We start from the raw sequence: 17,812 nt of genomic DNA, 5'->3' as shown, positions 1-17,812 counted from the left end.
CCAGTTGCTTTTTGACTCGCATTGGCCAATCAATGTCGATGAACATCCCAAAATATGAATTACTTTTTTTGTTATAAACAACAATAATCAGAGCACATGCAGTTCTTACATAACCCTCTTGTCCCTCATTGTTACGGGAAGTTAGGAGCTCGGGAGTTTCCCGGCTGCAGAGACGTAAACCAGATGTTCTGTGTTTGAGACTTGACAGTTCAAAGATTCTGAGGGGGAGAACGTTTATTTCCTTTCCACACTTTCTTCGGTGATCCAAGTATTTGCACAATCTGGCACTTCACACATTCACAACTGGTCCATGTTGCAAGAGTCTCAGTGAAATTCAGCCTAATTTGTAAAACTGCAACAAAGATGTGTATATACTGTAAAGGTATAGGTTGCTGCTCAGTTTGTGACTGGGACATTTTGACATTTATCACACTAATTTAAGGAATATTTGGTTTTGGGTTATTACTTAGTTTTCCCAAGATTTTGGGATAGAGGAAAAAAGGTATGCAAAGTGTTACAAAAAGATACGGACACATGATATGACCAAAAGTTGTGCGTTCATTTTGTAATTTAAGCGATCAAAGGGCGCAAACGCCTGCTAGCATATTAAATATATTATAAATAAATGGAGAATGTGGAACCAATACAAAGAAACAGTCCCTAGTAAATTGAGAAAATCTGAAACCAACATTACTGAAAACTTAAGGACAACTACATTTAGTAACATTGTCAATAACTAATAAGTATACATTTAATTCACAAGCAAATGTATGTACTGCTTTTGTAAGATTACTGAAAGGAATAGTTCGACATTATGGGAAATACTTTTATTGGCTTCCTTTCAAAGAGTTAGATGAGAGGATTGATTTCAATCTCATGTCTGTGTTTTAAGACGTTTGTCGGCACATTTTTTCACTTGAGACAGAAGCCAGCCGCTTCCCCCTGCTCACACGTTTTATGCTGAGCTAAGCTAAACATATTCCGACTACAGCTCTGCACTTCACTCAAAGGCATTGGATTCATATCGATCCTCTCATCTGACTCTTGGAAATCAAACATATGACTGTATTTCATAACGTTGGACTACTCCTTTAAGTGAAAGACGATTAAAAAAAAAATGAAATCTCATCTTGTATAGAAAACTTTATTCACATTATAAAATGTCCTAAGCTGTACATACGTTTAGCTGTGGGTTCTCTACATTGCAGGACACATTAACTACACATGGCATACTCAGAGTCATATACATGCCAAAACAAATCATTTAGCAATTTAGACATCACCACTCTAGATTACATTAAAGAAAGAGAACACACATCACAAACACACATTTACGAATTACAATACACTTACATTCAATGGGGAAATGGCTCCAGTGAAGTGCTTTGGATGAATGAGTTCATTTCAATTAGTTTTTAGTGTGTGGGTTTTTCAATTCTTCTGTTTCTTTATGTGGGACATAAAAAGCCCTTGTGAAGGAAAACTTGAGCTGAAAGTTGGAGAAAAAAAATCAGGGAAGACTGCTAATGACATGCTGGACATTTGTGTACAACAAGACTAAAAGCCCTGCTGGTATCCAGAGGCTGCAATGATCATTACGCCCCAAAATATTAATAAAGGCGCTAAATGCAAATTTCAGAGCATATCTATTGCCTCTCAACATGACTGCGGCTGAGCCGGTGGCTCGCAGCTAACGGCGCTAACAGTGCAAACAGCGGATAACGGTGTTTACCTGAGGGGGGGAAGCGGAGGTTATCAGCTGAAACCGCTGTATGAGTGCAGTGCAGAGCAGCTGGCATTACACTCACTCAGGGAGAGCGACCTCATTCCCTGCTCAGGTAGACATAGTCCATTATAGCTTTACATAGTGAACTGTTGTTTGAGGCTATATCTATGCTCGGAACGTCATACGGAGAACTTGTAAAGTGTTGGACGGAATGAACAACATATTGATGATTCAGCTTTTTTTCATGAGTATTAGAGTCAACATAATGTTACAATTATAAAGCAATTTTACAAGGAAAAGTGTTGATAATATGATACTAAAATTACATTTTGAGAACATATCATGTGTTATGATCGGGGAAATTAGATTAGATGCCCTCACATGTTTACGATGATGGAGCATTAAAAGAAACATCTCATAATTTACAAGGTTTTTTTTTTTCTCTTTCCTCCCTCACAGTGACTCTAATGTTGATATTGGAACGACTAACTGACCAACATCATTATACATCACCGTCGCTGTCTGGGAGCTGAAAGGCTGACAGTATGCTTAGATTATAAGCTTTTTTTGGCATAACGTTTATTTTTACACACCTACTGTTGGATAAATGAAAAATATATATTTTTTTTCTATAGAAAAAAGAAATGCGATAATTAGAGGAGCCAATGAAGTGTACGCATCGTGACACTGTAGATGAATTGCTTTGTCTGCGGGGTTTCACCACACACAGGCGAGTAGAGACTCACCTGGCAAGAGCCTCTACTGAATGATGATCAGTGGAATTACATCAGGAGGTCGTTGGGACTAAAGCATGTCACATTGTGACACAGTCAAACATGGAGGAGTGACAGAAGCACAGTGAAACAGCTGAAAACCAAAAATGCCAGTGCATAGCCTGAATATGTACAGTTTTATTCTTCCATAATAACAAATGGCACAAAACAGAAAAGAAATAAGTTGGAATGGCTGCATAAGTAAAAAAGGAAAAAGAAAGATAATGCAAAGATGACTCACCTGAAAAAGAACCAGTAAACAAAATAGAGTTCTGCACAGTACTATATTTTTGATGCATTTGATTCCATTACTGACAGTTAGCTCGCCAGGCTAATGCAACACTTTGGCTTCAATATCATCCCCTCTCCACTGGGGATCGTATATGAACCATCTACTCGGAATATTAATAAATAAAATACATTTGAAAATAACCAAACCCAAACTCGATATAAGCCCGAAATTCTATGCCACTAAACGGACCGAACCGGAAAGAGAGGAGTCGCAGAACTCGAGACCCGAGTGACCGACCGGCTAAAAAGGAAGTTACCAGCAAGATGAAAAAGACAAATGGCATAGAATTAGATAACAGTTACTACAATATTACAATTTCAGATATTATGGGGGGAAAATACTCTAACTAAATGAAATAATAGAATGAAATAAGACGAATGAATCTCTTATTTGTGTGTTGCCTGTCGTGCTGCCTGGCGGCGCTCAGCCAGACACCATGCAGCACAGTCCAGGGAAGCGTCTCTTCCTCTGTCTGATCAGCGGGTGTGGAGTCAGATTCAACAAGCTGCTGTCGTCTGGAACAAAGAAACACAGAGCAGGTTGACATGATGACGACCGATTACAAAGAGACAGAGCACATCTTTTTACTGGTGAACCCTCCAAGGCCTTGCCAAACGAGTAAAACAATAATCAAGCCCATCACCGCCAGGGAAAGCTCTGGCTGCTGTGGCAACTTTCCCGCGCTGGAAAGATGGCAGGAAGACGGGCACAGTTAGCAGTTATGTATATGTTATAATAATTTGTTGCCTTGTTTATAATTTGCATTTTTACTTAATTTTTCTTTCCCGCCTTTCTATTATTTATTTATTTATTTTTTTATTAAATTGGAGTTGAATTAAATTGTCCTATTGTTTTTGCCTCGATACTGTGTTTCCTAGCAGAGTTTTCACCGGTGTACCTCTCTCCTTACATTGTGTGAGAGAGTCGCCAGCAGCGGTTTGGCTTAGCTTAGCATAAAGACTGGAAGCAGGGAGAAACAGATAGCCTGGTTCTGTCCAAAAGGATGGAAGACTCCATCTACCAGCACCTCTAATTAACACATTCCAGTACAAAACCCGAAATGTAAACCGGTCAGGATGTGCTTTTGTCCTCACGGCATCCAGCCAAGATATAGATCCAGCTTGCTGCACTCACCTTTCGGTTTGTGAGTGGCTTAAACAGACGAGATGTAATCACTGGCAAGCCTTAGAGGTGGATTTTGTTTCCTATGGACAGAACCAGGCTAGCGGTTTCCCTGTTTCCTGTCTTTATGCTAAGCTAAGGCTGGGAGCCCCTGCATAAGCTTTCAGTTCTCAGTATATATAATAATTATATTTCTTTATTATATTGTTCTTATTTAGTCTCATTCCATTGATGCATCTGTTCTTAACCACTCGGGATTATGTCTGTAAACTTCAGAAAGAATTATGGAAGGGTATAGTGTTCCTAAAAGGGATTCACAACTGCAACACTAATGATGCAATGTAATGTAACTTCCTCCATCACAAACATTACACACCTTGGTTTTTCAGTGGCAATGGCATCGTGTCCCTGAGTTTGCTGAGTAGGTTTCTCATTTCTCGCATGTCTCTGTGAAAACAAAGAAACACTGGCTTGTTTTGCCGTTTGTTTGAATTATTGTGAATTCACAGCAGAGGAAAAATACAGCGACGCAACGTAAGAATTCAATTTAATAAAAAAGCAGATGCAGTCGGTGTACCTCTCTATGTTTTGAATATCCATTCCCACCAGCCACTGCTCATGAGGAAAGTCGATGGGGGAGGAGGATCGGTCATCCAGGATGGGAACGTCGGAGCTGTCGTCCACCCTGAAGTCCAACCTCGGTTCCGAGTCTGTTCCTTCGGGTCCGAACAGAGACAGCAGCACTGAGGCAACTCAAACACAGTCAAAGCATTCCAAAGCAAAAGTGCATGTGCTCCTTCTGTGTTCAGTTTTTATGTATATCATTTTTGAACTCGGTCTTTTTTTTTTTTTTAAATGCATCTTTTAAACCGATCAACTACTTGTGTCACTGGTGTTGTATTTTCCTTTGTAAAACATACATTCAATGTATGATAAATGTAACGACAGGCCTTTTTCCACAGCAGACATTTGGACCCGTCATGGCAGGAGAAGCACAGGTGTTCCTAATAACATTAACAATGGCTCCGTTCTATTGAAAGGGTCCCAGTGACACCATACAGTGCATGTGAAGACATGTCTCGCGGCTCTCCTTTTGTTCTTTCCTTTTCTCATCTCCAGCTGGTTCTCAAATCACCGGCTTTGTCCACAAAGTCGGAAAATTTCCAGAAGCCCATGGAGATATATTAAGAGTGAGACAATTGGACAATTTGCCTGGAGGACACCAAAGAATAGAACCAATCTGTATTATTATGATTTCTTTCTCTTTTAATTTCCAGTGGATTAAGCAGGAGAAGTGCGTTGCTGCCTCCCGCCGGTTTTAAACAACAACTCATTTGTTCTTTGCAAACGGAAATGATGCACTGCATGTGTTTATTTGCATAAAGAGACGCATGTGGAGATAGAGCGGTCCACTTGTAATCAGATTTGTAATCAAACCGGTGCGACAGTGAGCCCCGCAAGAACAATGCAAGGACCCTGAAACTGAAGCAGCTAAACGGAATACACCATCAATCACTTTAATCTCCACACGTGTATTTATCCCACTGTCACGTCCCCCGTGGGGAAAAACAGAGACGTTTACTGGCCTTTTCTTTTGTTATTGATGGGGAAATATTTCCAGTGACATCTAGTATTGACACCAACCATGTACAGAATAAATGGATTATAGGCACAGTCCTCACTGTAGCAATGTGATGCATATGGAGGTGGTTATACCGAATGATTTTCAGAAAGTTATTTTGTTAATCTGATTGTGTTTAGATGTAGTTTGATTATGGATTGTCATCACTCTAGTTTTTTTTTTGTGGCATCATAACGTAGTGAAATGTTTGAGATGGTACTTTTTCTGTGCAGCTGCAGCACCCCCAGCAGGCACATGGACTTGAGCATCTCCGTTATGAACATCTCCAGGCAGCACTGCAGCTGGATGAAGAGCCGACAGATCTCGGGGTGGATCTCTCCGTCCTCTAGACTGCAGCGTGAAGAGGAGGAGGGGTGGGAGGAAGAGAGGAGGGGGGGGGGGGGGAGAAAAACGGAGCGAGAGAAAGATACAATCAGACAGACAGAGAAGTGGGACCTGGTGTTTACATTCGAGCTGGCCAAGTTCCAAAACATGCAGCAGATTTACGTTTTTGAACACTTCCCCCCTCATTCGTTTCATTACAAATGAACAAAATGACCTTGCAGAGTGAACTTCTGTCAAAGTTACCTCACAGTAGCGGGTTTATTAACAAACTGTGCTGTGCTTTATTTTGTATGCTTTTATTTTTGTTTTATTCTGCTTTTTACCTTCATATTTTCCTTTTTTTTTCTTCCTACTTAATTATATATTATCTCTTTGGCTTAATGCTGTTTTAATCACTTGGTAACTTTGTTTATAATAATAATAAAAAATATATATATTATTGTATTATTGTTTCAGGGGGAATTCTGGGTTTAAGAGGTTAAAACATGCGTGGAAACAAACACTGAGGGACAATAACAACCCTCCTTTGTTTCCCTCTTACCCTGACACAGAGATGACGGTGAGGTCCTGGTGCGCTGCCCGGGCCATGGAGCAACCTTTGGACCGCGTGTGGTGCATCTGTGCCCGCAGAGACGGACAGTCGGCTGACATCTCCCCGACGGATATGACCTGCTCCCGGTACAGCGCGACGAGGGTGTTGAATTCCTGCACTGTCTGGAGAGCAAACAGACCGTCACCACCGACTGCCGCTTGGACCGGAACAAACCGACAATTTAGCATCTTCAAAGGAAAGCAAGAATAAAAACCTATAGCAATAAAAGGATGCCAAGCGGGGTTTTTTTTGGGATCCCTTTTGCGCCACTTCTGCACCTGTGCATGATAACAAAAAAATCGTCTAAATAACAAGCAGCTGTTCTCTGGTGCAGAGCTATACGCTTAACACGGACCACCTGCTAACCGTTAACAGAGAGGACTTATTTCAGTACTCGCCATCCTGCTGCCGTCCACGGCCCCCTCCGTGCTCTCCCGGCGCTCCGGCTCCGTCTGCGCCACTTTGCTGGTGGGGAAGATGCTCCCTGCAGATCTTGGGCGCTTTTTCCGCCCGTACGGTGCAGAACACATGCATGCACACCCGCCACCGGAGCCCAGCCAGACGCAGTCACACAGAGAAAGAAAGAGAGAGAGAGAGAGAAAGAAAGAGAGGTAGAGAGAAGCCCCCCCACCCCACCCCCTCTGCTCTGATAGCTGCCGTGTCCTCTATAAAGAAGGAATGTACCCGCTCGGACGCAGCAGAGTCGCGGGGTTTGGTTAATGCTCAGAGGCCCTCCCCGCAGGTGTGTGCGTGTGTGTGCGTGTGCGTGTGTGTGTGTCTGTCGTTATTCCCGGAGCAGGACCGTGTAACGGGCCGGACGGACCCCCAGCAGCTCGCTCTGCATCCCAGCCGAGAGGAGAGTCACCTTCAGCCCCTCCTGAAGGCCGAGAGGGAGGCTCCTCCGTCTTCCGCCGCGCGCTCACGTGTGAGGAGGATTCAGAACGAGCCAACAGCAAAACAAGTCGTCACCCTCCCGACTGACGATTAACTGTTTAGCGGCATCCAGGAAAAAAACAACAACCGAGAGCCAGGATTTCCTCTGTGACACTGACGTTACTATATTTAAACTGAATGATGGAGGACATTAAGTGCGTTAGACGGCTGCTTGTACAGCCTTTAAAGGGGAACCCGATCTAAATGAATAATTCCCATATGTTATTTCTATAGTACAATCAATATCTGGTAACACGAGCGACTATCCCTCTCTCATATAGACAGGAACCAGAAAATGCATATGATGTCATCAATTGTATTACGTCTGGAGCTGCTCCATAGACAATGAATGGGAGACTGATTATGTTTTCTATTTTTATACCAGAATGAGCTTTATTCTATTGTACCCGGATGATTCCCCTGGCTGCTCACAGTGTCTTTCTACAAGCGTGGTCTTTGGAGCGGTTCCACACTTTATACTTGAGGACATTATATCTTTTTCTTCTTTTGGATTTGGGGAGTTTGGAGTTGTTTATGTTTAGTAATATTGTTGGACCATATACATAACATGTATGGATTTTTAAAATGTTAATAGTTCCCCTTTGTCACATGATTTTTCCCTCAACTTAAATATCATTGTTCTACTGGAGGAGTGAACAGATTACGTTTTGTTGCTCTAGACTTTTTTGACTGCATTTACAGCTGCAGTCCTTATTTTGGCTACCGGGAGGACAGACAAGAAACCTAAACCTTGCCTATTATCACCATATAAAGTGTGCTATGGCTAACGTGTTAGCCAATCATTTACACACATCTGGCAGATGCAGAACATTATCATACCATCATGTTTGACAAATGTCTAGCTGTTCAGAGCTAAACGTACCGAAGGACGGCCAAGCTTGCTTTGTTTATTTGTATTCGTTATCTCATAAAGTATTTAGTTATCTTGATATTTCAGTCCTTGTCATTTTAGATGACTATCATTATTGTTAATCTTCATATTCTGGGCGACCATACATGTTTGATACTGCGCATAGCATACAGTATTTAACCCAGCGAAACATTTAACCCCGTTACCATGAAGAGGAGCTGTCCAGAACTCTGTGGTGCTGATCAGGCTAGTTTTGTTTCCTTTCCCTCCACATCCAACGACGAGTCAGATTCCTTGTGTGTGCAGGCATACTTGGCCAATAAATCTCTTATTCTTTATAGCTGTCTGCCGCTGACGCAGACTGAACCACACAATAAATATCATAAAACCAAAACTATGAGCTGAAACTTTTGTGATTCACGGATCACTTTTACAGTGGCTGTTTGAACAAAGCCTGTCGTTTCGCATGAAGTAATTATTTCAGAATAACACCGTTGGGAGGAGCTGCTTTTTCATTTACTCTACTGTTCCTTCAAAAACAGACACAATCAGTGTTCACTGAATGCTTTATTCATTTTTTTTGGCTTCTTATGAATACAGTGTATCCTGTACCAGAGAGCTTAAACTTAAAGACGCTCACTTCCTGTTTCATATTACTTGTTAACAGAAGGCTCAGACTGAGCAAAGGCACCGTACTGAAATGGGTCTTTTATCCATTTGTGTGTCTGATTTTCTTTCTCTTCTTGCTGCTGCAGCATCGTCAGCCCCTCAACCAACCACATCCATAATAACTGCTACTGTCTTTACTTGTTAGATATTTGATTCCTGAGCATCCCTCTTCTTGATGAATACATTTGTACATACATACATACAGATAGAGGCAAAAAAAAAAAAAATTCGCAGGAGTGCATCTCACTGCAAAAGTTTAGAATACACCCATTGGCACTGCTGAAGCTCACTGATGAACACGTTGTATCTCCTTTGCTTGATTCCTTTGATACATGCTGATACTATTTATTTCTAGGCTGCTTCCAGCCTTTATGCTAAGCTAAGGCTAATCGCCTCCCGGCTCCTGCACTGTTCTTAACACACAGAGTACAGAGTGGTATCGCTCTTGTACCTCTCTGAGAGGAAGGGAGCAAGCATTCCTCGTTGAACAAAAGTGCCAGATTACATCATGCATCAATCTTTTTGGTTTCCCCCCCCCCCTCTGTGATCATCGCTACCTCTATTACCACAAACCAAAGGTTTCACTAACACGCAGCATACGTTTGACAAAGTAACAGAATTAACAGAAGTAGCACCACTCTGCTTCAGGCCGTGGCCTTTTGTCTGAACTCTAGACTTACCCATTATTTCTGTAGATCAGAAGACCTCAGAGTGTATATTGCACTTACACCATGGCTGCATAACACTGGCAAAATATAGCTCTATTTAAATCATCATCAGATTTTTAAGGTTAGCATATTGTAAACTTTTCCAACTCTCTAATGTTCAGGTTCCTGCTCCTACGCATGTCAAAACCACGTCTCCTCCTTCTGTGATACTTTACCACTAAAGTAACTGCCGACTTTAAAGACGAAAATAAAGATGAACCTGTTCTCTAAACTCTCTGGAGCGCGCCTCGGCGTCTCAACAGAAGTAGTAGTACATGAGGAAACAGAGGAAGAGGAAAGCCAGGATCCAGTTGACCGAGTGGACGTAGACGATGACCAGGCCGATGTCGAAGAGCCAGCCGCGCACGTCGGTGAAGTCCAAAGCGTCCAGCGTGAAACCTCCGTGAGCAAAGTGCCAGCGTCTCCCCGCCGCCGCTGCCTGTCTGCGTTCTCCTGAAGGTAGACAGATCAAATCAACATCCAGATGCAAACTGATCAAACACGATGCCTCCTTATTGTGGTTTGAATTTCTGTGTTGATAATTTATGTAAAAAAAACCCCATCTGGATTCATTTGTAGTGAGCAATGCAAAATTGTTCATCACAAAATGTGATTTAACCTTTTGCTAACATGTCAGTGTTGTATGGAGATTCCTGAAATGAAGGAAACTGTGTTGGAATTTATTATTTAAAAAAAAGAATTCATAAATAAAATGGCTATTAAAAAGATATTTTTAATTTCATTTTCTTTAATAATGATCTTAAATCAGGACATAATTCAAAAGTCCAGTTTGAGGTTTAATTTTCCAACGTATTCTGCACATCACACAATAACTCATTCAATTATTTCATTTTAATATTCACATCTCCATTGATTATGAGGCTAAAATACTTGAGAGATGTTTTTCATTGTGCCGTATTTATTTTAAATAATTTTATACTACTTGTATAATATCTATTACAACCTGTTCCATACCAAGTACAGTGAGTTCACAACGCAATAGTGTTTATCTCACTGACTTTGTGTAACTGCTGTTTTATTGTCAGCTAAAGTCGTTCGTAGGTTTGACTCGTCAACTGTTGTAAAGATAACGTTCATTATTGCCACTAAATTGTAGGAGGAAAGCAATAAAGGTTCTGCTTTTCTAGGAAAAAGAGGTCACGGCACGACGCGGGGAGAGGGTGACAATGCGGTCAGGGGCATTCCATCAGAACGCGATCACTTTTTCACCTCACCCCTTTCGATTTGAACAGGGTTTTTTTTCCCTTCATGTTAACCTAGACGAGAGCTTTTCCAATGATCAGAAAACCATAGTCCTGTTTATTTATGAAGAAGGTATCTGCGTCTTTAGGAGAGGCAGCCATCCATTATGGGTAAACTTTGAGGGCTATGCTGGCTAATCAAACCACATTCTAACACTAACACATATAGTTTAACATTAGGGTCGGGCAGGCGTCAAAGCTGCCAAAACGGTTCGATAATAAGCCAAAATCAAATTCAGCATCTGCTCTCGAGTGGAGCGTAACATGACCGGGAGAGTCCAATCCCAGAACACCCCTCGCCGCTGCGCCTCAAATCTAAAACGTTGCCATATTGGCGTTTTCCTTGAGACTGGAAATAGGACAGCGGTGTGAAGTGGTGTGGGGGTCGTACATAGAAAATAATCTCCTTCATGCCGCCGGCCTCGGCTCGGCACCAAATTACTCACGGCGAGTAAGACACTAGAGACTCCTTCATCATAAACAAACCTAATATTGAGTTAATCACATTGCCATATTGCTTACTACTAACGGAATACAAGTTGGATTTAGTGCGGTGATGTCGGCACGGGTTGCTGATGAAGGCCTGCATCAGAAGTTGACGTGTAAACTGAACCATCTCTTCTCAGAAACAGCATCATGGTCGCCCTATCAAAGCAATAGCGCTACTTTCTAGAAAAAAAGAAGAACTAAAATGCTGACGCAACGACTTCAAACTCTTTCTCACCCCAGAAGGTACGGAAGCGTTTGCGACAGCTGGGCAGAGACCATTTTGCACACGAAGCATTCTGGAAGTTCTGCTTGCGGGCGTCGTACACTTTGGGGAAGAAGGTCTCGGCTGTTTGGTTGAGCTCTGAGGAGGAAGGAGAACAGCGTGTACAGTCGCTATCAGACCCGCTTTATTCAAGGCCATTATTCCTCATTACTGTACTGTAGATCATTGCCATCATTGCTATCATAGCAGGGCTGCGACCAACGATAAATGGGATGAATATTGTTTTAACCGCCCATTATCTCGACCCATTTATGTTGTGCAGGGTAAGCAGGTGTACAGCTACAGGTCAACAGTCTACCCAGTCAGACAACTACTCAACAGCAAATCTCTATAAATAAAAATTGTTGATTCTAAAATTTGCCAGTTAATGAACTCTGGTCTCAGATAGGAGAAGGACAGTATGTCAGATATTCCAGTATCTAGTTGTGGTGCACATGAGTCGTGGGAGAAGCCTGCCTTTGTGGAAGGTGGTGTGTGAGATGAGGGTGCGGCAGAGAGGGCAGGGCGTGTTCGCCGGCCGGTTCTTGGCGATCGTGCGGAGACACGGCTCGCAGAAGACGTGTCCGCAGGGCTGACAGCTGTACGGGCTGAAGTAGACCTCCAGACAGACGGCGCAGGTGAGGCCCTCTCTGTCCTCCTCCTCACTGTCCAACAGTGGAGCGCTGGCACTCTCAGTCTGGACACACACACACACACACACACACACACACACACACACACACACACACACACACACACACACACACAAATAATCCGGAAATGTTTATATGTTTGTCTATACATATCTCTTTCCAAAGCTGACATTGTCATGTTTTGCTACAATGTGGCATCTGTAATGTTTAACATTGTGATTCTGATAGTATTTTTGTTTTTCCCCACATTTTCCTTTGATGATTTTCTCCAACTTGTCATTACATTACAGTCATTTCATTGTCATTTGCTGTTCATCCTCCAAAAACGGTTACAATTGCATCAAATCTTTGCACCCTCTCCTTAATTTCAGAAACTTGAAATTCTTAGCATGTATAGTATTGTTTCCCAAGTGTGTTTTTTTGATTATTATGATTGCGCTCAGATGGAAATCCTCCAGATCACTTCATGTATAATTTACAATCCAATTTACAGATTTAATTTATGGAAATGTTTTTCAAATGTGAATAAGATTTATATCATCCTTAAAGCCCCATTGAACATAATAATAATATAAAAAACAAACACTTTTATCTCCATTTTATCATTTTGATTTGTCTTTTGTCTTTATTTGCAACATATTTAAATAAAACTCTGTTCTACCGATACATCATCCTGATATCTTGCTTGGAGGGGGAGACAGAAATGATTGAATTATTGATTTTATTTATATATATATATATATATATATATATATGTCAGTTAATACATTTTAAACAGATGAGATGCATGTTTATAGATCGGCTTCCTCAGTACCTTTCTACGGCTTCTGAGAAACACTGAAACTTTCTAAGAACAGCAAAAAATACTTTCAAGGCTTTCTGTTTGTTTGATCGCTCTTTAAATGACGCGTGTTGCTCAGTGGTAGTAAATTAGAATTGGACCCACGGTGTTACTCCGGCTCTCTCACCTGCTCCAGCTGGCTGTGCAGCCATCGCTCTCTCCTCCTCTGCTTCCTCCGGAGACTCTTCAGGCGGTTCTTCTCCCTTTTGCTCAGTCTGTTTGAGGCCGCGAAGCCTCGAGGCTGAGAAAAGGTCAAACGAACACACATGTCAAGAGTCCTGATCCGACAGCTGAAACAACAGAATCCACCAGGGACATTCATTGTAATTTCATTTGCTGAAATGAAACAAGTGGCACACAGTTTAGTGTAAAAAGACACAGTTTCAGTCCACCTCTAGCGATGACAACCACGGTTAACAACATGAAACAATAGCCTTAAAGCAATTATCTTGAGGATTTTACTTGAAGATAATACAAACGTGTTGGGAAGAACAAACCTATGATTTAGCTATTCATAAAGCTTTAAGAAGTGGTGCCAAAAATGTTGGTGGTGCTACAGAAAACCCTTTGGGGATCATGAATATAGTATATTCCATGAAAATCAGGCCTCATCTTTGAGGAATACCTCATCAAGACATAAACTGATCGCCTTTTTCGGAGCCTGTGCCCATTCAGAACCAGTAGTGCTGCTTGCAGAGAACCAGTCATCGCTTGCCGACTCCGGGGAAGTGAAGCAGTGTTTGGTTGTAACGTTGAAGTTCATCCAGCATCCAGCAGCGAAAGTCAACAGCAGACAATGAGCCGCAGCCGGTAAAGGCTGGCTGTGGACGACATGCTCGACCCCAAGTCTCACCCTCGCATCAATTCAGTAAATTAGCAAACACAGCCCCTACTCAAATCCCTGAATGTTCTCGTTTCATATCGTAAGCGTGTATAGATTTTTTTATGGAAGCGGAAGTGGTTTGTGTTTCAGGCTAAATGGTCCACCTCTACTATAAAAGACTGCAGGAAACCCTGAATGTGCTGATTTGTGGGTTCCTTCAGTATCGACTGTTCCTGTCTCTTTGTATTTCCCTTTTATGTCATTTAAAAAAGGTTTTTAAATAACGTTAATATGTGATAATGTATGAAGATAAGCATTAGCTTCAGTCCTAATTAAAGCAGACTCTTTCATATTCCAGCAAACATACCACCACGTCCTCGTCCTGCTCGGCCACGCTGTCAGAGACGGACCTCGCTCTGTGGAACAGGGCTGAAACAGGAACCTCCTGGTGGGCAGCCGCGGCCTCTGGAGAAGACTCCTCGTCCTCCACGGTTTGCAGCAGCGGCCGATCCAGAGGTGACCACGTCCTTCCGGAAGTAAACGAACGGCAGGCGACCGCGTTGACCGGGGCGTCGCCATCGGTGTCAAACTGCCGACTCGTGGGATACGAGTCGGGTGACTCCGTAGACTCGTGCGTTCCCGTCATCATCGCACTCTCAGCAGCGGACTTGACCGTCAGGCCTGCGGGGCAAAAACACGACGACCTGATGGCGGAATCGTCTTCCAAACTGCACCGTCTCCTGTGAGAGATGCAGTACAGAGGGCTGAAGGAAAATGACTGGGTGTTTTCACCGTCAGTCAGTGAGTTAGAGGCCTCAGCGGCACTTATGTGGGACATGACCGCAGCGCAGTTGAGCTGTAAACTGTCCAGCGCGGTCCTGTTGAGTTCAGGCCTCTGCTCTCTGTTCTGAGAGCCGTCCGTCAGCAGACCAGCCCGCTCCGTCTCAGGCCTCGTCCTCCTCGGCTGGACGATGAGAACGCAGTGTTTGTGGTCGCGATCCACGCGGCTCTTGTTGAGGTGGACGGTGGCGTCCCGGCCACAGGGACACTCGCTGCGGTTAATGAAGTTGAAGCCTCCCAAACGAGCTCCGCAGTTCTGGCAGTTCAGTTTTCCTGCAGTCCACTGAGCCTAGACAGAAACCAGGTACAGAAATCAACTTCTGGAAATCGATTGATTTTTCCAAAATTTTATTTCCGATCCATTTGAATTTTTTTTTAATAATAGGATAATGATATTTTTTCCCTTGATTATTTTTTCAATGCACAAGGTGACCTCTTGTCTGCCAAACAGTCAAAAACACCCACTTTACAATATATAAAAAGCAGCAATTCCAAATGAAAATAACTAGCATTACTGCCTGATAAATAACAGATCAATGTATCATAACTGTGGTCGATTCAATTATCCCGGATATACCAATTAATAAGTTGACCATTTCAGCAACAATAAAATCGTTTTTATTCTATCGTATAAATCTAGGGGAAACACTTTTGGACAGGCGCCTGTGAGATTGAAGGTGCGTTCTTTATAATGTGACATTTTTCCTAAAATCGGAAAAAATGTGCAATATCTTGCCTTGCTTACAGTATTGCAATATGTAGAATCATAACCCCTGTGTCATGATACGTATCATATTGCCAGATTCTTGCCAATACACAGCCTCATTATATATATATATATATAGATATATATAATGTAATTAAAACGGAACTTAAATATATGCAAACAATTTATGCAGCATAATTAGAAAACAAAAAAGTCTAAAATTGTATAAAACTTAATTTTGAAAAACTTAAGTACACATGACTAATTTAATAATTAATGTAGTTAGTTAATAGTTAATATTTAATAGTTAATTCTGAATCTACATCCGAACAGAAGAGCAGACAGCGTTACGTTTTCTTACCTGCCTTCCCCTCGCGGCAGTGAACACAACCATTCAGTCTCAAAGGACTGTGTGCACTGAGCACACTTTATTACCGAGCTGAGACTCCTACCTGATGAACGGAGGTCAGTATCCACTCTGGCAGCGTGTCAACATTCACGTGCCAAATGCTGCAGACAGCAGCTGAGCTTTCATCTGTGGCCTCAACCTGCCTCCAGTTAAAAGGACACACAATCAGCGGGAACAGCTCCCATCAGACCCCCGCTCCTCCGACGCTGATAGCCAGCCATCTTTTTTTATGACTGAAACACAAGCTGTTGTCTTTGGGTTTTCCCCAACACCCATGTCCCTGAACAACTTTATGGACTATTCACTGTGATTAGAGCTGCAACTGACGAGGAATGAAATCCATCAACACTCTCAATTAGGAGGGTGATTTATTGATTAATCATTTAGTCTATCAAACGTGAGATGACAGGGGGGAAAAAAGGGCATCGCAATTTAGATGGGCTGTTTCAATTGTCAATGACATAAAAACAGAGAAAAGCACAACATCCTCACATTTAAGGAGATTGAAACGCGGGAAGTTTGACATTCTTGCTTGTAAAACCTGTCAAAGCAACACTTTTATTTCCTGGTGACTGGCAAACTGATTAATCAACTGTTTCAGCACTGGCTATGAAACTATGAAAAACAGATTCAGAAATTCCTTAAAAGCAAACAACTGCTGAACACATCAGATACACAAACTTCTCACCAACCGTTGACAAACATGTCGAGTCTGTGACGCCTTTGCGACACCTCCTGCAACGGAGCATGGTTCTCTTCAGGCCGCCGAGTTTTCAGTCGAGCTGTCGATGAGGATGAGAGACAACACTTCACACCTGCACTGACAAAAAGCACTCAAAGTTTAGGGCGTATTAACTCTGATCTTCAGAAAGCACAGAGCGCCGTATGTTGTACTGGAGGCTCAGCAGACATCTATCAGACGCTCTTGACTTTGCTTTGCATACGTTTCAGCGTGTAGCATGAAAGCAGTCGCGACAAACTGAGTCAAACGTGTTTAAATATAGACCGCTGTTGCATTACACAGAAATAAGAGACACTTTTGCAGTGAGCCAGTTATTTACATTCGACGTAACCTGACACTGCACCTTGTAGGCCAATGTTTATATTGATTTTGGCTATTTTTAGAGGGAACCAAAAAGAAGAAAAACATCCTGTTGGGTAAATGCAATTAATGAGATGCACTCAATAAAAACAATGCTGTAGACGCCTGAACATTGAATCCATTCGATGTAATAAGAGGCGATGAGGTCTGGGTCATAGACAGTGGTCCAGTTCATCACACAGGTGCTGGGTGAGGGTGAGGTCAGTTAAGGTCATCACACAAAACAGCCACTGTCATATTTAAACTGCTAACCAAAGCTGTCTATTAAATAGTATTGCATGCTGTAGCATTGAGATGTCCCTTCTTAGTAACTAAGGGGCTCAAACCGTGAATACCAGCCCAAAACCAAAAGCAGCCTTGGAAGTGAAATGTTTGGTGCTGTGCTCTAAAGAGACAGTTGACCCTCCGACGTTATGCTGTGAAGTGAACATATACTGCATGTGTTCCAGAGTTCAGGTCTCTGTAGCAGGTTGACAGTATTTCTCTCTCAAAGTGTTCGAACTACAAAAGTACTTCCGTAGTTTTCTCATAGCTAACCAGTCGCGGTGGCACAATACAAAACAATGTCTTGCTAACTTAGCACAACAGACGTCTACAGGCTCTCCTGTGGCGTCGTAGGGAAACATAACGTTCTTAAGACAATGTCACTCAGCGTGTGAATATTTCCGTTACACGTACTCGCCTACCTGACGGCTGTGAAGACTTCTCATATCGTGGAAACGAAGCAAACCGGTGCTCAAAACACGAGAAAGTTAAAGCAGCCTTTCCGCTTTA

The 17,812-nt window shown here is 42.3% G+C and overlaps 2 protein-coding genes across 6 annotated transcripts; both read right to left on the bottom strand.

Moving 5' to 3' along the window:
* Positions 1–1,026: 1,026 nt before the first annotated feature.
* LOC137888902 (regulator of G-protein signaling 7-binding protein B-like) lies at positions 1,027–7,094 on the bottom strand. Its single transcript, XM_068732412.1, has 7 exons — positions 6,870–7,094; positions 6,642–6,659; positions 6,421–6,593; positions 5,755–5,885; positions 4,491–4,629; positions 4,290–4,360; positions 1,027–3,306 (listed from the first exon to the last, which is right to left on the bottom strand). The coding sequence occupies exons 1-7, from the start codon at positions 6,999–7,001 to the stop codon at positions 3,215–3,217; spliced, it is 756 nt and encodes a 251-aa protein (XP_068588513.1). The 5' UTR covers positions 7,002–7,094; the 3' UTR covers positions 1,027–3,214.
* Positions 7,095–8,829: 1,735 nt separating this feature from the next.
* Positions 8,830–17,812, bottom strand: rnf180b (ring finger protein 180b). 5 transcript variants are annotated; one of them, XM_068732427.1, is made up of 8 exons: positions 17,717–17,812; positions 16,629–16,718; positions 15,980–16,075; positions 14,349–15,110; positions 13,286–13,399; positions 12,142–12,361; positions 11,638–11,763; positions 8,830–10,104 (listed from the first exon to the last, which is right to left on the bottom strand). In XM_068732427.1, exons 2-8 carry the CDS (start codon positions 16,683–16,685, stop codon positions 9,908–9,910), a joined length of 1,572 nt encoding a protein of 523 aa, XP_068588528.1. In that variant the 5' UTR covers positions 16,686–16,718; positions 17,717–17,812; the 3' UTR covers positions 8,830–9,907. The 5 variants fall into 5 exon arrangements, with proteins under 5 accessions (XP_068588528.1, XP_068588527.1, XP_068588526.1 ...); XM_068732426.1 differs by having other exon boundaries at positions 16,629–16,751; positions 17,725–17,812; XM_068732425.1 differs by having other exon boundaries at positions 17,725–17,812.

This window comes from Cebidichthys violaceus, unplaced genomic scaffold, assembly GCF_023349555.1.
Source record: "Cebidichthys violaceus isolate CVI_PGR_0920_01 unplaced genomic scaffold, fCebVio1.0.p SCAF_59, whole genome shotgun sequence".
Taxonomy (NCBI): domain Eukaryota; kingdom Metazoa; phylum Chordata; class Actinopteri; order Perciformes; family Stichaeidae; genus Cebidichthys; species Cebidichthys violaceus.
The sequence above is the reverse complement of the archived record's forward strand: the minus strand, read 5'-3'. Positions and strand labels throughout refer to the sequence as shown.